We start from the raw sequence: 23,089 nt of genomic DNA on the forward strand, positions 1-23,089 counted from the left end.
CCTTACCCTCCCCTCACACCTTCTCATTCAAGCACAGTCGATGCAACACTGGCCTTCACTGCTCAGGGCCCCAAACACTCCTTCCAGGTGAAACGCCAATTTGTTTGTAGTTTCTTCAATTTAATATACTGTATTCACTGCTCACGATGCTCTTCACTGGGAAGGCCAAACACGGATTGTGTGATCACTTTACACAATGCCTCCATTCAATCTACAAGTGACCCCGAACCTCTGGTGGCCTGTCTTCTTAATTCTCCCCTCTGCTCCCAAACTGACCCTCTTGGCCTCCTACAATGTTCTAATGAAGCTCAACAGAAACTCAAGGAACAGCACCTCTTTCGATTAGGTACTTTACAACTTTCTGTACTCAGCACTGAGTTGAGAAATTTCAGATCATAATCATTGCTCCCATTTTTCAGAAGGTGGCTGTTGGTAATGATTATGTTTTTCCCATTTTCACTCCTCTAGACGCATCTTTTCTTTCTTTACTACCACCATTTGCTTTTGCCTTGCACCATCGTCCCATTTGCCACTTAATTACTTCTACCTTCCATCCTATTCTAGACCTTCCCTTGTGTTCTCTCATCCCTTCTTGTTTTTCCTTGCCCTTATTCTTGCTTAAAACCTGCCGCACCTCTAACTTTTTCCAGTTCTGTTGAAAGATCATTAACCAGAAATGGGTTAATCTGTTTCTCTCCACAGATGCTGCCTGACCTGCTGAGTATTTCCAGTATCTTCTGTTTTTAGTTTACATTTCAGCTTCTGCCGTATTTTACCTTTGTATCTGCTTCTAATCATATTATGTAAACTGCAAATATATTGGAAAATTTAGTTTTCACCATCATAGCTCATGCCTAAGAGTCAAAAGTTCAAGATAATTAAGTGATCCTGTATCCCACAAGCTTTATCTAAACTCTCATAAACATTTCAACATGCTTCACATAGAATGAATGACTGTAGAGCAGTGACTGTTTTGTAGACACGTGTCAGTCATTTTGCACATAGATTCTATAAAGGACAATGAGATGAATAACTAGTTAATCAGAAATACGTGGAAAAACTCAGCAGGTCCGACAGCATCTGTGGAGAGGAACACATCCAATGCCCCGAGTCGGCATGACTCCCCACCAGAACTGTTACTTTGTCCATTCTTCTTTGCAGTGAGTGTCAGCCTCAGAAATGTGTTAATCCTGTCCTCACACATGTACTTTTCTTCAGGTGTAACTTGGTAAAGAATCATGGCTGATCCATCCTCCATAGCCCAAAGATACTGAGGTTAATTAGAACCATAGAACCACAGAAACGTTATGATGCAGAAAGAGGTCATTCACCCCATCATGTCCTCGCTGGCCAAAAACAGAAAAAAAGAAACTAGCTGCTCATTTTTAATCCCACTTTCCAGTGCCTGGTCCATAGCCTTGCAGGTTGCAGCACTTTAGGTACAGATCTGGACACCTTTTAAATGAGTTGAATGTTTCAGCCTCAGCCACCAATTTAGGCAGTGAATTCCAGATGCCCTACACCCTTTGGGTGAAAAAGTTTTTCCTCATGTTCTCTCTAATCCTTCTACCAATCACCTTAAATCTATGCCCCCTGGTAATTAACCCCTCAGCTAGGGGAAATAGGTATTTCTCGTCTACCCTATCTAGGTCCCTCATAAATTATTACACCTCAACTAGGTTACCCCTCAGCCTCCTCTGTTCTAAAGAAAACAACTCTAGCCTTTCCAATCTTTCCTCATAGCTGCAATTTTTGAGCCCTGGCAACATTCTTGTAGATCTCCTCTGTACTCTCTCCAGAACAATTATGTCCTTCTTGTAATGTGGTGACCACATTACGTACACGAAATTCCAGCTGTAGCCTAACCAGCGTCTTATACAGTTCCAGCATTACATCCATTAATTATAATGTCCTGGGCAACACCTCATCTGAGCCTGAAACTGTCCTCACCAATAGTTGATATTGACTCTGCTTCCAACACTTTTCGGGCAATGAATTCTAGATCAGAGCCAACCCATTGCATAAAAAAATCTGCTCATGTCATCTTTGGTTTGTTTGTCAATTATCTTAAATCTATGTTTTCTGGTTACCAACCTGCTGCCATACTTCACAGGTGCAGGACAAGGCCTTGGATCAGTAGACCTATTGTATGAAAACAAGTTGCAATGTTCCATCGATTCATTTTAATAATGGAAAATCATAGGCGATGTGTCAAGATCTCCTGCAACTTGCTTCCCACTGGGAGTGCAGAATTGGCCCTGTAAGGAATTGCTTTGAAGTGCAGTCACTGTGTTTATGTCGACAAAGCATTCAGCAATGTTCTGCAAATGGCCATACCAGTCAATATTTTTTATGGTGCTCTCTCTCTCTCTCTCCACCCCCCACACACACACCTTAGACCAGCTTATATTTCAACTCTTTCTTGGACTCGAACTCAGGTTCTGTCGAAGGGTCATGAGGACTCGAAACGTCAACTCTTTTCTTCTCCGCCGATGCTGCCAGACCTGCTGAGTTTTTCCAGGTGGTTCTGTTTTTGTTTTTGTTTTGGATTTCCAGCATCCGCAGTTTTTTTGTTTTTAACTTTATATTATTAATATTTTTTATGGTGCTGGTTCAGGGAAGAATATTGGCTAATGACATCAGGAAAATTCCCTACTTTCCTTCAAGTAGTGCCAAGGAACCTTTAACATCCACTTACACAGGTTTAACTTCTCATTTGAAGGCGGAATCTCTGCCAATGCAGTATTGTCCTAGAATGTCAACCTAAAAATGTGCTCAAGTCCTGAAGTGGGGTTTGAACACATTACCCACAGGCTCAGAGGCAAGATTGGCGTCAGCCAGTGTCTTCAGGAGAGAAAGGGAAGGATGTTTGTTTCAAAAAATGATTAAGCAAAAAGCAGATGCAGTAAAGCAGTAAATCTAAAACAAAAACATGAAAGTGCTGGAAACACTCAGTCCGTGTCGGTGTGAAGAACGCTTAAGTTATTGTTTTGGGGATGACCCCTTCATCTAAGCTGATCAGACAAAATATTCACACTTGAAGTGTTAACTTGTCTGTTGTCTGTATAGATGCTGACTGAGCTGCTGAGTGTTTCCAGCATTTTCTGTTTTTGTTTATTATAAAGGAATGTCAAGAATAGAATTCACTGGTTACTCATGGTTCTTTGAGGTATTTCTGACTGTGTGTCTGATGCCAACAGATCCCGCCACTGTTATTTTCAGACCCCAGCAAACTGTTTTCACGCAGAAGTTGATTTACCACTTCTGATTTTTATGCACTTTCTGATATTTGGTCTGTGCACATTTAAATTACATTAAAAACTGCTGCTGCACATTTGGACTGAATACAATGTGACACCAGAGGCATTTCAGTTGGGAGTGATGCTGGAATGGAGGCTTGGTCCTGGTCCAACTGAAACAGAATATTGCTGACATATTTGTAACTCAAATATTATCCAAATATTATAATCTAGATGTTCCCAGTCCGTACTGTTTAGTCTTGGGATATTTACTTTCTGGTGAAAGGCAGAGAGGCTCAGTTTCTTCTATGATGTACTCCTGTTGCTGCTAGTGCAGGCAGATGACAAAACTCTGCCTGTGGTCCCTTTGGCTGATCACCACAAGGCATATGACAACAGCACAATGCCACATATTACTTACTCTCCATCGAAAACCACATCTTCACTCCTGGAGCAGAGTGGATTGGCAGAGGTTAAGAGCTTGTTGTTTGATGCCACCTGCTTAACCAGTAGTGCCCCTCTGCAACATATTTCCAATCCTTTGTTGTTGGCAAGTGGTAAGAAAGATTCTGAGAAGGAAGCAAAGGGTTTTTCTTTCTTATAACATCCACCCTGGCAGCCCATCTTGTATCTGTCACCTGCAGATGCACAATAATTATGGGCAGATTCATCCCAGATTTGCACTAAATGCGGTAGTGGGCAGGTAAGATGATGCTTTACCCGCTGGTCGCAATGGTGGGTTTTCATGCTGCATCGCCCCAAATCCACCACATTATTCATGCATTCCCGGGAAACACGTCGTTTCCATGATGGGCGGGCTCTCATTCACCCGCCCGCCATCACCTCGCTGCTTCATCACGCCAGGAGCCATATTTTAAAGTCCAGCCACGTGCACACATCTCAGTGTTTCCAGCCCATGATTACTGCAGGGAGGATGTCCACGAGAGGCAAAAAGACTGCAGCCCCCAGGTTTAATGATGTGTCACTAGAATGTCATTTGGATGCCATGGGGGCCCACCGTGATGTCCTCTACCTCCCCAGCTCTGGCCACAGAACGAGCAGCGGCATCAGAAATCCAGCAAGGCAGGCAGTGCCAATACTGCACAAATGAGTCTGGCCGTCCAATGCAGATAGAGAATGAATGATCTCATATATGCAGCCAGGGTAAGGCAACCATCTCATCATTCTAAACTCTTACACTCAAACCCATCACACATTCACTGGCATCTCACTCACTGCCAGCTCAAGGGACATCACCACCCATTTTCACACACATACCTTCACATGTCCATCTGGCCTCACCTCCTCTGGAGACTGCCTCCTCAGCCCTCACCATCTTGAGGCCTCTTTCACAGATCAACATGTGTCCCCACACACACCCTGGGATAACCTCCTTCTCCAGTACAGCTCTAGTCCTGCAGCCTCTTCCCTTGCCTGAGGTCACTTCTCCCCCTACCCCAAGCAAGACCCTGCCCTGCAGCCATTGAAAAACCACCCACATATGGCTGAACTGGTAAGTAGAGACCTACCCGTGAGCCCCTCTAAAAGTGAGGTGGTGCTGTCTGCGAAGCCTGGTGCTAATGACTGCGAGTGCTGACTGAAGCAAGGTAGGCAAACAAACCTTAAAGTCCCAAGCGAAGTGCAACCAGCCAAGTGCATGTCGCTTATGTGCTGTTGTGAAACACGGTGACGTGTTTTCCAGCCAATGTGGGCGAATGATCCAGCTGGGTGGAGGGGGGGGGATGGTGAGTCCAGCTTTATAATGATATGCTGATATATCACAATGAGGTCCCGACATCCAATGGTGGGAAATGTAGCCTGCCATCGGCGGGCAGAGTGGATGATCGCAAACTGGCTTGGCAACGTCGTGAAACCGATTTTCGGCCTTCTTACCATATTGTCCGCTCATGCCACTGCACACACCTGACGTCGGTGGGTACGGAAAACCCTGGCCTATGTCTTCGTTAGCATTATGTTTGGAAATCATGAAATCATACAGATCAGATGATGGCCATTCAGCCCATCACACCTGTCCCAGCTCTTTGAAAGAGCTATTCAATTAGTTCCACTCCCCTGTTCTTTTCCTGTAACCTGCTCATGTTTCTATTTAAGTACGTATCCACTTCTCTTCTGAAATTTATTACTGACTGCTTCTGGCACTGTTTCAGGCTGTCCATTCCAGATCGTAACAACTTTGAGTAAAAATCCTTCTCCTCATCTCCCCCTGGATTTTTTTTTTTTGTTGCTAATTATTTTAAAATGCCAGTCACTATACTTTGTTGGAGAGATAGAAGATCCACCCCAACTCATGCTTTGTGAATCTTATTTTTCTCTGAGTATAAGATTGAGGGAGTGCTGCACAGTGGGAGGTTAGTTGTTAAACAAGGCCCACCTGCTCTTTCAGGTGGAGAGTTCTCCCGGTGTTCTGCCAATATTTATACCTCAAGTAACACCTAAAAAAAATCCAACTCATTATCACATTGTTGTTTGCTGGAGCTTGCTGTGTGCAAAATGGCTGCTGCATTTCCTACATTATAACAGTGTTTACATTTCAAAACTATTTCATTGGTTATAAACTGCTTTGGCACATTCTGAGGTCATGAATGGTACTATTTAATTACAACTCTTTTTTTTCCCTTTTTCTCTTTTTCCTGTTGGCAGTATTTGTGAGGGTGCATGAGAGTGACATTGAGGGTGAAACCTGGAGCTGTGTCTTACTCCAGAGTCTGTTGCATGGTATTGTCAGCATCATTCTCTTCCTCACCATCATCCTTTGCTTCCTTGTTGCTGTGATGGATCTGCAGATAGGATGACACAAACTAAGAATATTTGAGGAGAACCCCTTGAGGTAGATTCAGATTATCTACTGCTTCACAAAGATGCCTTGGCAATTGCCTAGGTCTGCTCTATTCCTCCAATCCGATCAACTCCCATAGCTAGAGTCTCTCCACTAGCCTACTAGCCTGTCCTCATAGGGAGTCAGCTCTCCAATCTCCTGTATGCCTCCTCTGGAACCCTACTTTTTATTGCCAGTATGTGCAAGTGTCCCCTGTAACAAGATTCTTAAAATTAGTTGAAGCCTGGCATTTGAGGGATCTCTCCAAGGGGAATCCTGTTGGCAGATGTAATAGATCTCTTGGTGACACCCCATTACTGTGGAAAAAAGATTTTTCAGCTCCTCCATGCATGTAATTCCCATTAGGGAAATTGACAACAGATATTGTCCGATACAGCATGAGTAAACCTCTGAACTGGGCGCAGGCTGAAAGGTTGTTTCTACAGCTATTCATTTTAGAAAGTGAACAGTGTGATAGTTTCCAGGGTACCGATAGAAGGGGGACAGTGGCCTGTCTGTTATCTTGCCTGCCTTCACCCGAGAGGTTGAGAGAGCTGACATTCAGTGCTCCTGCTTTCTCTCTGCATGTGGCATGTGAGACACTTTTCTTCAATCTTGCCATGGATACCAAAAGCATTTGCCTCCTTTGCTACTGTTCATCCAGGAGTGTCAGAAAGTCGGTTTCTCTAAAATTTTGGATTCTTCTTTTCTCCTTCTACTGCCCTGATGCCATCTCCGCCTGTGTCTGCCTGATCGGGAGAGACAGAGCCTGCAACCGTATAGGTAGGGAGTAGAATCCCAAATGAGCCTATTCCTGTCTCATCCAACATTCACATTTTCCAGCAAGAGTCACGGATTAAGGTGGGGTATTCTGGCTGATTTGACTTCCTGTTCCTGGCTGAGTGGACGTTAGGGAGGCACAAATAATGTCTATCCAAAATCAAACAACCCACATATGGAGCAGTAAGAGGTAGCAGAAGGCTGAGATTACCTGTACACTGTAGCAGAGGGACCACTTTCAGGAGAGGAAGATAGAGAATTGGGAAAGGAATTAACTCCTTTGAAAAAACTCTGTAACAATCTTTTTGTGTTTGAAGTTTGCAGGAAGTGAACTCAATGATAAATAAAAGACTGAAGGATGCCATCTTCACTGACCAATGGAGTGAGCTCTTTATGGACACACTAAGCCCTTTTGGTTATGTGCTGGTAAGTTTATAAGGATATAAGTCCTGATGATATCCTTTAGATGTGGACATTGTTGACAAGTTTGACATTTATTGCCCATCACCTGAGGCTACCAGAGGGCAGTTTGGGACTGGAATCACGTGTATGGCCAGACTGGGTAAGGGAGACAGATTTCCTTCCCTATAGGATATTAGTGAACCATTTGGGGATTGTTGACAATCCAGTAGCTTCATGGTCACTGATACCAACTTTGTATTCAAGATTTCATCCAAACTGAATTCAAATTTTCAGACTGCCATGGTTCAATTTGGAATCATTGTCTCTGGGCTCTTAGCCTACTGAAACACAAAGCTCTTTACTTGCTGCACCTTCTGTCCTGTGTTACAAATAAGAAGTTTATAAGTTTGCTATGTTTTGGTACTCTCCTTTTAATTTAAGGTAAAATGGAGCAGTGGAGTGTGTCATGTGACCTGCTCTGAATCCTGCTTGACAACAAGCCTAGGTGGCTTTGTTGCTATGGGGATAGTGAGGCCCAGATTGATTTACTGGGAAGAAAGTGTAAGACGTTCATTCCTGTAAACAATGACTAGAGCAGCTGTGCTGATGGTGGATAGACTGTTAGTCTCCAAGTATCATAGGGAGGTGTTAGTAATGTCATGTTTTATAATCAGTCACACTTGAAACTGTCTATTTAATTCCAGGATAGAATGGAGTTGGGGGTTCTTAGGATAGCTATTTAGCACTACTACTTGGATACTTGTGATTCACATTGCCAAGGGGATGGGCTTTAGGAAGGAAGAGTACCTGGCAAGCCATTGTAGTATCGGATTAGAGGGTTTTCCTAGGATATTCCTAAACCTCACAGGCATGGTCAGTCTGCAAGAATCTGAGCGAGAGAAAGTGGACGCATAGAGGCAGCCAGTCTCTATTGTTCAGTATGCAAAATGCATGTGGGAGCTCACATTTGGATTGAAGAGATTAAGTCTGTGAGAATATAAACGGGGCTGGAAAATTCGCCTAGCTTTGACTGAAGGGAGGAATCTTCGGCGTAACCCTCACTGTACAAGTCAGTTCAGGGATTAGAAGTTATCTGGCTGGAAGAGTAGGAGCTGAAAGTAGCTTTGGACTGGTTCTTGGAGAAGGAAGTGTCATTTAAGAGACAGAGTAAAGTATAACTGTGGAGAGGATTTTCAGTTGTTTTAAAAACTAAATGGGGAAGCTTTTCTGTAGTTTCAAGTATAAGTTGCCTACCGATGAAGTAGTGTTTAGCCATTGTTGCTTCTGGTTTGTTTGTTACAGTAAAAGTCTTAAAACTTGAAATCCTGTCATGGGATCTTTCCAGTCAGTCACTGGAAATTCAAATATCTTTCTAAAAGTTATCAGTCTCTGTCAGGATTGTAACACCTGTCAGACTGTTTGTCCGACATCTAGGGCGGAATTGTCCCAGATTTGCACTAAGTGTGATAACAGGTGTGAAAAATGTTATTTTATTTGCTGGCTGCAATGGCGGGTTTTCACACCATATCGTATCATTCCCGGCACATTCACAGCCTCATTAACAATGCATTCATGGGAAACATTCCAGATCGCTGGTGGGCGGATTCCAATTTGCCCACCATGTCATGGCCTCAGCACTTCTCACTCTGGGCACCATATTTAAAGTGCACAGAGCGCAACCCACTTCAGGTCTTCAGACCAGGACTGCTCCAGGCAAGAGATGACCCCAAAAGCAAAGAAGATAGTGGCCCAAAATTTAGTGACGCATCTCTGGGGCGCCTGCTGGATGCAGGAAGGCCGCCGAGATGCCCTCTACCCCCGCTTGGCCAGAGGAGGTCCACCAGAGTCACCAATCTGGCCTGGGAGGCAGTGGCAGCAGTGGTCAGCGCCACCAGAGCACAAAGGAGGTCAGCCATCCACTGCAGGAAAGGGAGGAATACTTTCATCAGTTCCGCCAGAGTAAGTCAACCAACTCATGACTCTCAACTCACACACTCACAAACCCATCACACATCCACAGGGATCTCACACCTCAAGGGAAAACACCACTAACTCTCACACACACCCTCACATCTCCCTCAGGCTCATATCCTCTAGAGCTCGCATCCTCATCCCATCCATGGCTCTGCTCACCACACAAACATTCCATGCAATGCCATGTGTCCTGCTCACACTCTCTCCACCTGTTTTCGTGCAGAAGAAGCTGGCTCACAATAGCAGAGAGAGGTCCCAGGCTGGGGGTGGAGTGGCCCACATTAGGCCCCTCACTCACTTTGAGGAGTGTGCCATCGTACTGACTGGTGAGGACGTGGACTGTGCCTGCGGCAACAGTGAGGTCAACAGTGAACGCCCACATGAGGATCCTGCAGCACATCATCCCTCCCTCAGTGCAAATCTGAGTGCTCTCTCTCCTGCTTTTGACTGTGCTGCCACGCACTACTCATCTCTACTTTGGTTCACAGGGAACTCTGCCAAGCGACCGACACCCTCAGCCAGCCAGTCCTTCAGCTCCATCCAAGTCCTCACCTCCAGCCAAAAGGACACCTCCTCCATTGAAGAACTGGAAATAAGCAGCCTGGAAGACATGTCACAGCGCTTACCCACACCCTCCACCAACACAGATACACCTTGATGGCACCTAGATCTAGAGCAGGCTCGGGTTCACAATCTGGTGGTCACCACATGGCCACGTGCCTGCAGCAGGTGGAGGCAGGTTCAGCCGAGCTCCCCGGCACTCGGAAGACTGCTGGGGAAGAGGCATCTGTGAGGTCCAAGTCAGATGACGAGCCTCCAAATTTGGCCTTCCAGCTCATCCTGGAGATTCAGCAGAAGGTGGAGGAACATCACTCAGAACTGTTGGAAGCACTCAACAGAGAGGCATGTGAGTCAGAGGAGTGCATCTGCCTGCTCCCTGGAGAAGTGGTGCCCATATGTGCGCGTATGGAGGTCTCCATGGGAAGGATGCCGGATGCCTTAGGCACCCTGGTCCAGCAGAATGGGAGATGCGCGCAGACCTGCACTCCATTGCGGTAGCCATGGGCAAGTTCCTGCAGTGGCAACACGAGAGGGAAAGGGGGCACCTCAATGTCCCTGAGGGTGTTCCTTCCTCTCAAGGAGTCAGGCCGGGGCCCTCAGGCACCTGAAGGGAGGAAGAGTGGCAGCTGGACACCCCTGGGTCATCCACTCAGGAATCCCAGAGGCTGTCCATTCCCTCCAAGTCCCCTTTTTCTGTGACAACACTCAACCTCATCTTCTGTCACCAGAGGGAGCAGTGGCCCACAGGAGGACAGCCAGAGTAAGCCAGGCCTCAAGGCCTCAGCTCTCCAGAGGACGCAGGCCAATGCCATCAGAGAGAACAGGGCCAACCATTGCACAGGCTGTCTCTACCCCTGCTGCAGATGTCAGAGCAGCAGCCAGAAAAAAGTGGTAGGCCTAGAAAAGTTAAGAAATTCTGATCACAGGTGGTTGCACGGGTGAACACATTTTGTCACTTTATAATCTGAAAATATACCTGCTTTCACTGAATAATATGTAATGTTGTCTTTCAGCTTCATTAACAGGTTTCGCAAGTCCTCCCACTGCATTCCACTCCTTCCACCAGCCAGACCACAGGTGATTCTGGAGGGAGAAGTGTGTGTGTGACAGGGCCTGTTAGAGTCTCGTGTAAGCACTCTCCCATGCACACGAAGCCTTCCTCCATCACACTCATCTTACTGTCCTGAGCATTTTCAGTGCTGCCTGCTGGGGTTCTCTTTCATTGTCCATCTGAGCCAATCTGCATCTCCGCCCACCCACTGATCGCACTCCCATGCAGCACCTCTGCCCATCCGACACAAGACTCCACTCACTTTTGATTTCGATAATCATGGCCGTGGTCAAGTACAATGTCAGCTCCCCCGTCATTTCCCCTCCCCCAATCACCCACATCATTTCCCCCATCTCTGTCGGCCCCCCTGGTATCACCTTCCACCTCCCCACTGTCACCTGCCAACCCGAACCCTTGTCTTTCCAGGATGTCCAGTTGAACATTTATGTTTCCTACCTTCCTGACCCCCACCACATTGACTTTCTCCTTCCCACCCCCAGGGTCCATGTCTGCCTCCGAGTCCCCACCAACCACCCTCGACATCCCTTCTACCACTACCGACTCACCCTCCCACCCCACTGGCTCCCTCTGCCCACTCTCATACTCACCATTCCCTCCTACCACACATACCCTCAGTACTGTCTCAGTCATTGACTCCGCAGACCCCTCCCTTGCACGTTCACCTGGACATCTCCCCCCACTTACTCCCTCCTGCCCCCCTGAACAACATCCCACCCTCCTCCAAACTCCCCCCTCCCCCAAGACACCATCTCCTCTCCGAACTCCCTCCCTTACACCTACCTCCCCACTTGCTGCATTCTCCCCTCTTACACTCTTGTCCCCCATGTAGTCCCTTCTCCTTCCTGCCAACCTCACCCCCGCCACCCCGAGACTTTCATTCTCCCACTCCCAGCCTCATCCCGCCCTGGTACACCTTCCTCTTCCACTCAAACCTAGATCTTCCTCTCCCACTCACAGCTGGACCTCTCTCTCCCCCCTCGCCAATCATCCATAGCAGCCCAGGGCCAAGATTGTGATGTTCCGAAGCAGACCTGAAGCATCAACAGAGACCTCCCACCTTCCGTGAGCTGCTTCGCGGCAGAGCTATGTCTATGAGAATCCATCCAGCATATGATGCATGTGTTCCTCCTGCGTCCAGTAGCCGTAGGGCTCCAGTATCTTCTTCTCCTCCAAAGCCCGTGAGCTGAGCAAGGCCCCGGTGGTAAGTCCTGACTTCTGCACATCACAGTTGTCCAGACATGTTCTGGCCTGGCGTGTTTTCCCTCCAGCATAACGGTAAGTCGGGCGTTGGGGGGACGATTGTGGTTGGGCCTTACTTTGCATCCCATTACCGGGATGCAAATCGGGTTCATGACAGCCTCCAGCAGGATTTGCATTCCCCATGGCGGACACCATGGATGATCCCACTGTGCTTTTGGTGAAACCAGTTTCTGCCCTCGCGCTGAATCGCCCCCCCTACCCACCACGACGCCTGATGCCCACCGGACCAGACGATTCCGCCACTAGTGTTTGGTGAGATTTAGTATTCTCCAGTTAAAAATTGGTAAAATTGATAAGCATTGTCTTGGGCTCCCACATAAACTCCTTACTCTTGCCACTGATTCCATCCTTCTCCTTATCTATTGTCTCAGGCTGAATCAGACTTTTCACAACTTCAGTGTCCTGATCGAAGCAAAGCTGAATTTCTGACCTCCATATTCCCGCCATCACAAAATTTACCTCTGTAACATCACCTGATTCTGGTCCTGCCTATGGTCACCTGGTGCTAAAACCTCATCCTTCATCTGTGCCCCTTTTCATCTTCAGACTCCAATCCTCACCTTACTAACCTGCTATACTTGACCCTTTGTAAACTTCAGCTCAACAGAAATGGTACTCCCTACCTCTGTGACCTCTGCTCTCTGTATCACTGACTCTGCTCTCTTGACCTCCCTGTCTTCTCCCACCATTGACAGCTTTGCCTTCTGCCCCCCAGGCCCCACAGCCTCGAATTTCTTCCCTAAACTCCTGCACCTCCCCATCTCCTTTTAGACCTTCCTTGAAAACAATTCATTTCACCAGCTACACTTTCCGTTTCTGTCTGGATTACTCAGCTGTGAAGTAGCTTAGGTAATATCTCTATGTTAAACAGAAGACATTGTGTGTTTTTGTAATGTAATATTGAGTAGATATATCTGTGTTTAAAGGCAGTGACAATCTGTCTTCCTGGTCTAGGTGACCTCTGAGAGGATGCAGGGGCAGCTGCTCCTAGTGTTTGCCAAGTACTATCTCCTTCCAAACCTGCAGGACATCCAAACTGACTGCACCAGAACCGGGCTTGGTGGATATTGGGTAAGCCTCAAAGTCCTGACAGATAACAATCTTAGATTGGGAGGAATTATCTGATCTTTCCCCACCACAAATCACAAACCTCATCTTCTAAAAATGAGCAGTCAGGTCAAAGATGGTGTGGTGATCAGCCTATACAGTCCCTCCCTGTGCCTCATATTTATCCTCTTGCCCCTGGGGGCGCTGGGATACAGCTTCACTGATGTCAACGTTCTTTCAGCCTTGAACCTGACTCAGGGTGAGCAAGCCATTCCACTCTGAGAGTATCACAGCCAAGCTCGCCCTCAGCTGATATGGGGAAGAGGTTTCTGGGGAGAATAGGACCACTGGCTGATTTTAACCTCTACAGAACCAGTTGGTCCTGAGGCCAACACTATCACCATCAATTAAGTCAACATAGGCTAGTAATTAAGCCTTGAACTTTCTAGTATATCTCAGTAACATATGGGCACACTGACCAACTGAACTGGGAGGTAAGCTCTCAAAAACGGTATTTATACTAGTACTGAATCTATTATTAACGAATAACCAAATGCTGTTTATCAGCTAATAAACCTGTTTTGATTACATCACACTCATCTTTCGTGCATGGTTCCAGCACGAACCCCAATCATCACCACCAACTCCCCAGAAAATAATCCCGGCCCCTGGTAAAAAAAAATAAAACCAGGATGCTCACAACAAAAATCAGAACCACTTTCATTTTGCAATTAGTGCAGACAGGGATTAAAGGTATTGCAGCAACTCAAGGTTGCTTCAGAACTTCTCATTGAGATTACTGCTCTGTAATTACCCCAGCTCAGTTATATAACCATTCATAGCATTTTCTAGTACAGCTCATTGTGCTGCTCATTTATATCCTGCGCACATTGTTCTAATGTCGTTTGATATCAGAATCAGCTCATTATTCCGGGCCCATGAACATGAACCCATTCTCTAATTACTGTCTGTAGATGATTAATCTATTCTCTGATGCAGACTGATAACATTGTGCTGTTTACACGGCCCTTGCTGAGAGGGAAGTGACAGGGAGACAGCAGGTGTGGCTGCGCATGTTCGACAGTGTATATATAGGTGTGTGTTTGTAGACCTCAATTTTATTCTGAGATTGTCTTGGTGCAAGAGGTTAAATGTTATCCTTCACTCCATGACAGACTGTCTATCATTCTGTGACTTACTGTCCATCACTGCGGGGCTCGCTGTCCATCACTCCATGGCTCACTGTCCATCACCCCTTGGCTCCCTGTCCATCACCCCTTGGCTCCCTGTCCATCACTCCTTGGCTCCCTGTCCATCACTCCTTGGCTCCCTGTCCATCACTCCTTGGCTCCCTGTCCATCACCCCTTGGCTCACTGTCCATCACTCCTTGACTCACTGTCCATCACTCCTTGGCTCACTATCCATCACTCCTTGGCTCACTGCCTATCACTCCATGGCTCACTGTCCTTCACTCCAAGGCTCACTGTCCATCATTCTGTGGTTCTCTGCCCATCATTCAATGATCGCTGTCCATAATTCTGTGGTTCACTGTCTATCACCCTGTTGTTCACTGTCCATCACTCCATGGTTCGCTGTCCATCATCTAATGGTTCACTGTCCATCATCTAATGGTGCACTGTCCATCACTCTGTGGTTCATTGTCCATCACTCTGTGGTTCATTGTCCATCACTCTATGGTTCACTGTCCATCACAACTTGGTTCACTGTCCATTACTCAGTGGTTCTCTGTCCATCACAACTTGGTTCACTGTCCATTACTCTGTAGTTCACTGTCCATTACTCTGTAGTTCACTGTCCATTACTCTGTAGTTCACTGTCCATTACTCTGTAGTTCACTGTCCATCACTCCATTGTTCACTGTCCATCTCTCTGTGGTTCACTGTCTGTCAAAACTTGGTTCACTGTCCATCACTCTGTGGTTCACTGTCCAACACAACTTGGTGCACTGTCCATCACTCCGTGGTTCAGTGTCCATCACTCCGTGGTTCAGTGTCCATCACTCCGTGGTTCACTGTCCATCACTCCATGGTTCACTGTCCATCATTCTGTGGTTCACTATCCACCACTGTGTGGTTCACTGTCCATCATTCCATTGTTCATTGTCCATCACTCCATAGTTCACTGTGCATCATTCCATGGATCACTGTTCGTCACAATTTGGTTCACTGTCCATCATTCTGTGGTTCACTGTCCATCACTCTGTGGTTCACTGTCCATCACTCCATAGTTCACTGTGCATCATTCCATGGATCACTGTCCGTCACAACTTGGTTCACTGTCCATCATTCTGTGGTTCACTGTCCGTCACTCTGTGGTTCACTGTCCGTCACTCTGTGGTTCACTGTCCGTCATTCCGTGATTCACTGTCCGTCATTCCGTGGTTCACTGTCCGTCATTCCGTGGTTCACTGTCCATCACTCCGTGGTTCACTGTCCATCACTCCGTGGATCACTGTCCATCACCCCATTGTTCACTGTCCATCACCCCATTGTTCACTGTCCATCATGCTGTGGTTCACTGTCCATCACTCTGTGGATCACTGTCCATCACCCCATTGTTCACTGTCCATCATCCCATTGTTCACTGTCCATCACGCTGTGGATCACTGTCCATCACTCTGTGGATCACTATCCATCACCCCATTGTTCACTGTCCATCACGCTGTGGATCACTATCCATCCCTCTGTGGATCACTGCCCATCACACCATTGTTCACTGTCCATCACCCCATTGTTCACTGACCATCACGCTGTGGATCACTATCCATCACTCTGTGGATCACTGCCCATCACCCCATTGTTCACTGTCCATCACCCCATTGTTCACTGTCCATCACGCTGTGGTTCACTGTCCATCACTCTGTGGATCACTGTCCATCACCCCATTGTTCACTGTCCATCATCCCATTGTTCACTGTCCATCACGCTGTGGATCACTGTCCATCACTCTGTGGATCACTATCCATCACCCCATTGTTCACTGTCCATCACGCTGTGGATCACTATCCATCACTCTGTGGATCACTGCCCATCACCCCATTGTTCACTGTCCATCACCCCATTGTTCACTGTCCATCACGCTGTGGATCACTGTCCATCACGCTGTGGATCACTGTCCATCACGCTGTGGATCACTGTCCATCACGCTGTGGATCACTGTCCATCACTCTGTGGATCACTGTCCATCACCCCATTGTTCACTGTCCCTCACGCTGTGGTTCACTGTCCATCACTCTGTGGATCACTGTCCATCACCCCATTGTTCACTGTCCATCACCCCATTGTTCACTGTCCATCACGCTGTGGATCACTATCCATCACTCTGTGGATCACTGCCCATCACCCCATTGTTCACTGTCCATCACGCTGTGGATCACTGTCCATCACTCTGTGGATCACTGTCCATCACTCTGTGGATCACTGTCCATCACCCCATTGTTCACTGTCCATCACGCTGTGGATCACTGCCCATCACTCTGTGGATCACTGTCCATCACCCCATTGTTCACTGTCCGTCACGCTGTGGATCACTGTCCATCACTCTGTGGATCACTGCCCATCACCCCATTGTTCACTGTCCATCACCCCATTGTTCACTGTCCATCACGCTGTGGATCACTGTCCATCACTCTGTGGATCACTGTCCATCACTCTGTGGATCACTGTCCATCACCCCATTGTTCACTGTCCATCACGCTGTGGATCACTGCCCATCACTCTGTGGATCACTGTCCATCACCCCATTGTTCACTGTCCGTCACGCTGTGGATCACTGTCCATCACTCTGTGAATCACTGTCCATCACCCCATTGTTCACTGTCCATCACCCCATTGTTCACCGTCCGTCACGCTGTGGATCACTGCCCATCACTCTGTGGATCACTGTCCATCACCCCATTGTTCACTGTCCATCACCCCATTGTTCACTGTCCATCACTCTGTGGATCACTGTCCATCACTCTGTGGATCACTGTCCATCACCCCATTGTTCACTGTCCATCACGCTGTGGATCACTGTCCATCACTGTGGATCACTGTGGATGGTTGGTTCAACTGTATAGGAACATATTTTGAGATGGAACCCCATTTACAGAACATTGGCAATGGCAGTTAAGGGGACAGTATGGGGTAATCCTTCTGTCCTCACACCTCTAAGTCTGTATCTAGGTCTTGGGGTCTGTCTGAGGGAGGTTCCCAGTTGACCCAGGAATTCTACCGCAGCACATGACATGGCAGGACCATTGCAGCCACACTTGCTGAGAGCTGGCATTGGTTCCATACTGGATCTTATGAAATCCCCAAACATTTCAGAGGTCAAAGGTTATCAATCTGAGCTTGGTGGAGGGGAGGTGGGGAGGGGGTGGTGGTCACTTATACCAGAAAGGCAGAAGATAGTAAGATTTATATTAGTATTAATATTCAGCCTGTTAGGGGCCTCTGGCTGCCTATCCTAATGTCACCCTCTGATTTGGGATGGGACCCGCATGTTGAGCAATCAGTGATCAGAAATTCCATCCCATTGTACTTCCGATGGAAAAGAAGGTCCCATCATTTTCAGACCATTTGTCCACACTCAGTGAATGGTCTTGTACAGTGGGGGAGCAGTGACATAAGGGCCACGTGAATGACCAACTTTATTATTCATTATATTGTCACAGGGGAACAAGGGAGGGGTCAGTGCCAGACTGTCTCTGTGTGGTCACATGATTTGTTTCCTCAACTGCCATTTGCCGGCTCACATGGAAAACTCTGAACAGAGAATGGACAACTTTGAGAGCATCCTCCAGCTGCAGCAGTTCAACGGGCCTGTTGCCAGTGGGGTCCTCGACCACGAGTAAGTGTCAACTTTACCCCTCATAATAAATCCTTTATCTATTGCCCTTTGGGAGGAGAGTAGTGGGCATTCACTGCAGACTTTAATAGATGAGGCAGTTTTAAGTAGGGTTAAAGACAAGGACTGACTTACTGGGCCAAATGGCATATTTCTGTGATGTCTGCCCTCTGATGCTATGTTAGCAAGGTGAAGGGTCTGGGTGAGAATTCTAGACTGGAGGGGAATTCTAGACTAGAGGCTGGAAGTTCTGCTACTGGTTGAGCACAGGAAAAGACTGTTTGGTAGGGCCATGTACAGTAACACAGGCTTAAGAGTGCCAAGGATGTGAGCAGGATGTAGCAACAGAGATAAGGTGGGGTAAAGGCTGTGGTGGGAATTGAAAACAAGGACAAGAATTTTGAAATTCTGAAGAGTCTAGGAGGAAAGGAAGATTTGATTTAGGGGAAGGGAGTGGGGAGCTCCAATGAATCATAATAGCTGTTGTTGTGTTTTGGTACAGTGTTGTGTTCTGGTTTGGTGACCTGAACTTTCGAATCGAGCACTACGATATCCGTTTTGTGAAAAATGCCATTGAGAAGAACAAGTTGGGCATTCTATGGGAGAAAGACCAGGTAGGATCAATGAGACAAACACTCTTCCCAGGAGCCTCAAGCCCAGCATCATTGTCTAAGCTCTCGAAATAAAGAACCTTATAAAATCAGATGTGAGGAGTGTGTCCCAGTGAGTTATTGTATTGTGTGTTCAGGAAGCAAGTGGCCCAGTCCCCAGGGAGATGGTGGGCCAATAATTCAGTGAGTTTGACTAATGCTCTGGAGACAAGAGTTCAAATCCAATACTGGCACCTGGGGAATAAAATTTCAGTTTCATTAATAATGATCGTGAAACTACTGGACTGTCACTAAAACCTATCAGGTTCACTAATGCCCTGACAGGAAGGAAATCTCCTGTCTTTAACTAGTCTGGCCACAACAATGTGGTTGACTCTTAGCTGCCCTCTGAAATGGCCTGGCAATCCACTGAGTTGTAGTTGGCACACCACCACCTGTTCAAGGGCAATAAGGATGGGTAATAAGTGCTGGCTTTGCCACTGACACTCACATCCCAAGAACAAATAAGAAAAAAAATCATGCTGCTGACCTTTCACCTCGAGGTCCTAGATTTCTCTGCAGCCCATGCTAATGGGATGCAAGGCGTTCTATTTGCCACACTTAGGACCAATCTCAATCCAGTTACCAGTGGACAATGAGCCAATTACACAAGCTCACCAGTTGGTTCTCATTGGCGATCTCATTGAGAGAAACCAGCCAATCAGTAAATGCCATGCTGCTGAGTAGGAGCTGAATATATTGGGTCGAGTGGTAAGTGGGAGTTTTATTCTCTATTAAATCCTGGTTGTGGGTGAGTCTGACAAAGAATAACACAGAAATAAATTGGAAAAATGGTTCATCTCTTACCAAAACGAACATGAAATCCACCAGAATTTAAAAAACATGCCCAGGATCTACTCAGTGGCCCAATGGGTGTGGTAATGGTTGTCACTAGAGACTTAGGTCACCTTTTCTGGCCTGTACAAGCAATGGAACATCTTTGTGTATTGTTTATAAGGTGCAAGCTTCACAAGTATGTCAGGATGCCAGCAGTTGCTCATTATGGTAGTTACAATGGGACCTCAAGACTCCCAAAAAGGAAATGGTAGTGACCACTGCGATGGACAAAGAGTTAATACTAGCTCTGCACAGTCTGTCCTCTCTGTGCTCTTGTCCTATCTTTGCCTCAATGGAATCTATCATGGACACAGAGCTGCCCATTTTGTCATTGCCCAAGGAAATAGAGCCTGAAAAGTAAGCATGTTGTCAGGACAACGAGTCCATTTTGGGAATTGTAAAAATAGAAAATTTAAGAGTCCCCTGGCTAAACCTGAAGCTTTTGTGCCTGACTAAAAAAAACAGACTGAAAGAAAAAGGAAATCACTGCAAAAGCACAGAGGCACTGAAGACAGCTTAGGTGTAGAACCTTCATTAGAATCCAGGCTTAGTTTTCTGATTTGCTCCAGGAGCAGCTAAGATTTAATTCTTTTAACATTATCTTTCCATCCAGTTTTTTTTTCCTTTGCCCCCCCTCTCTGAAGGTGCTGATTCACCCTGAATATTGTTCTATACGTTGCCCTCACCCTGTAGAACAAGAAAGCAGTCTTTCTTCATGTGTTTTTAAAGGGAGATGGTGCTATAGTGGTAATGTTCACATGGGTTGGTAATCCAGCGACCCAGACTAATGCTCTAGCCAATGGAGAGGATGTTTCCTCTTGTGGTAGAATCTACAACTAGAGATCACTGTTTAAAAATAAGGGGTCGCTCATTTAAGACCGAGATGAGGAAACATTTTTTCTCTCTGAGGGTCGTGAGTCTTTGGAACTCTCTTCCCCAAAAGGCGGTGGGAGCAGAGTCTTTGTATATTTTTATGGCAGATCTAGATAGATTCTTGATTAACAAGGGGCTGAAAGGTTATCAGGGGTAGGCAGGAATATGGGATTGAGGTTACAATCAGATCAGCTATGATCTTTTTGAATGATGGAGCTGGCACAAGACTCCTGCTCCTAATTTGTATGTTCGTAGGGAGGAACATGAATTCAAATCCCACCATGGCAGCTGGTGGAATTTAAATTTAAATTCAATTAATCCATCTGGAATATAAAGCTAGTCTCAGTAATGGTGACCATGAAACTATCATTGATTGTTGTTAAACCCCATCTAGTTCACTAATGTCATTTAGGGAAGGAAATATGCCATCCTTACCTGGCCTGGCCTACATGTGACTCCAGATCCAGAACAGTGTGGTTGACTCTTAACTGCCCTCTGAAATGACCTATCAAGGCATTCAGTACAAGGGCAATTAGGGTTGAGTAACAAATGCTGGCCTTGCCAGTGACACCCAGCTACCATAAAAAATAATGTGTCAGCTCAGCAGGAACAGTTCTATGGTGGATAGCAGAGCCATTGAATGATATCTCATCCCTAACTGACTGATCCACAGAAACTTTCCACTATCTTCCTCCTATTTGGCATCCGGGAGTCCCGATCAATCCTTTGGCGCTTGGGTGAGAGCTGTACACCCTAGGTCAGCATTTGGTGCGATTAAAGACAGAAAATCCTGGAACCACTCAGCAGGTCAGGTAGCATCTGTGGAGAGAGAGCAACAGAATTAGCATTTCTCTCTCCACAGATGCTGCCAGACCTGCTGAGTTTTTCTAGCATTTTCAGTTTTTATTTCAGATTTCCAGCATCCTCAGTGTTTTGCTTTTGCATCTGTATTCAGTGAGGGCTGGGCAATCTTCACCAATGCTGAATTGCTACTGCAATGGCTGGGCTAGCCCCACTGCTCTGAAGAAGAGTCACGCGGACTTGAAACGTTAACTCTCTTTCTCTCTCCACGGATGCTGCCAGACCTGCTGAGTTTTTCTAGCATTTTCTGTTTTCATTTCAGATTTCCAGTATCTGCAGTATTTTGCTTTTACCCCCAGTTGGTACTGTGAGCACTGGGCGCTCTTCATTAGTGCTGTGAAGAATGTCAATACTATGGCATCTACATATCCTGTGTCCAGCACTGTGAAGACTGGATGGCAGGACTGTAAGAACTCGATGTCTCCTATCAGAAGATAGACTCTGGGCAAATAAAAAGAGAAAATGCTGGAACTACTCAGCAGATCTGGCAACATTTAGGTCGGCTCTGGGAACCCTTTGTTAGGATCATGAAGGGTGGGGTTGCACAGTGAAGTCTGGCTGTGCTTTCTCAACTCTGTGCGGTCTGCATGGCATCTATTGGCATTGTTACGCCTGAACACCATCTGCCATTTTGTGAGATCTGAACACCCTCTATAGGTACTGTGTGTTCCTGCTGACCTGATCCAGTGTTTGTTGATTGACATTCATGAGGCTAAGAATGAATAGATCATAAACCCGGGTTTCTCATTTATTCACCCAGAACTATTGTTATTTCTTATTTCAATATTTTTAGCTCTATTTTAACCACATTGGATTTGAACGAACTATACACCCAATGCAATCCCCCCCATCCTAAATGCCATAATGTAGCAGGAAAACACAAATCATTCACCTTCATTAACCAATGTTGTGACACACTTCACAATGCTTTAGATACAGGCATCAATGATAGGTTATTGTATGTACTGTAGTATGAACAGGCTCTTTAATTGAAGGGCCCTTGACATCAGCTCCACTTTATATTGAATCATTATTAAAATCCATAATAAATTGATGTTTATCAAATTTAGGAATATGAGTGCTGGGAATTGAGCCTCCCATCTTTGTGCTGTGCCAAATGAATAAAGCTCACTCAACATTCCCTCAACATTATGTCTCAGGCCCATCCTCAGGAGTGCTTGAGTGTGATATTTTTCCATTACCCCAGCTGTCCTGAGGGAGATTGCCAATTTAGTGCTTGATTAGAGGCAGTCTTATGGTGTGGACCTTTTTTTTTAGCATTCACAGGTTGTGGGCTTCGCTGGCTGGGCCACCATTTATTGCCTATTCCTAGTTGCCCTTGAGAATTTGGTTGTGAGCTGCCTTCTTGAACCACTGCAGTCCATGTGGTGTAGGTACACCCACAGTGCTTTTGGGAAGGGATTTCCAGGATTTTGACCCAGCGGCAGTGAAGAAACGGCAATATATTTCCAAGTCAGGATGGTGAGTGACTTGGAGGGGAATCTCTAGGTGATAATATTCCCATCTATCTGCTGCCCTTGTCCTTCTAGATGGTAATGGTCATGAGTTTGGAAGTGCTGTCTAAGGAGCCTTGGTGAATCCCTGCAGTACATCTTGTAGATGGTACACACTGCTGCTACTGTGTGGCAGTGGTGGAAGGAGTGAATGTTTGTGGACGTGGTGCCAATCAAACGGATTGCTTTGTCCTGGATGGTGTCCAGCTTCTTGAGCTTTGTGGGAGCTGCACTCATCCAGGCAAGTGAAGAGTATTCCATCACACACCTGACTTGTACCTTGTAGATGGTGGACAGGCTTTGAGGAGCCAGAAGGTGAGTTATTCATTGC

At 46.4% G+C, this 23,089-nt stretch overlaps 1 protein-coding gene across 6 annotated transcripts in view; it reads left to right on the forward strand.

The window, feature by feature from the left end:
* Window positions 1–23,089, forward strand: part of inpp5jb (inositol polyphosphate-5-phosphatase Jb) — a 94,413-nt gene that overhangs the window by 51,902 nt on the left and 19,422 nt on the right. For 5 of the 6 annotated variants that reach the window (XM_041203631.1, XM_041203632.1, XM_041203636.1 and 2 more), the window contains 4 exons: window positions 7,173–7,281; window positions 13,079–13,195; window positions 17,851–18,026; window positions 18,526–18,637. In XM_041203631.1, coding sequence (XP_041059565.1) covers window positions 7,173–7,281; window positions 13,079–13,195; window positions 17,851–18,026; window positions 18,526–18,637 — 514 coding nt within the window. Of the gene's footprint in view, window positions 1–4,868; window positions 6,088–7,172; window positions 7,282–13,078; window positions 13,196–17,850; window positions 18,027–18,525; window positions 18,638–23,089 lie in introns of those variants that run through there. The other variant, XM_041203635.1, reaches the window with a different exon arrangement.

The sequence above is a fragment of the Carcharodon carcharias genome, chromosome 13, assembly GCF_017639515.1.
Source record: "Carcharodon carcharias isolate sCarCar2 chromosome 13, sCarCar2.pri, whole genome shotgun sequence".
Taxonomy (NCBI): domain Eukaryota; kingdom Metazoa; phylum Chordata; class Chondrichthyes; order Lamniformes; family Lamnidae; genus Carcharodon; species Carcharodon carcharias.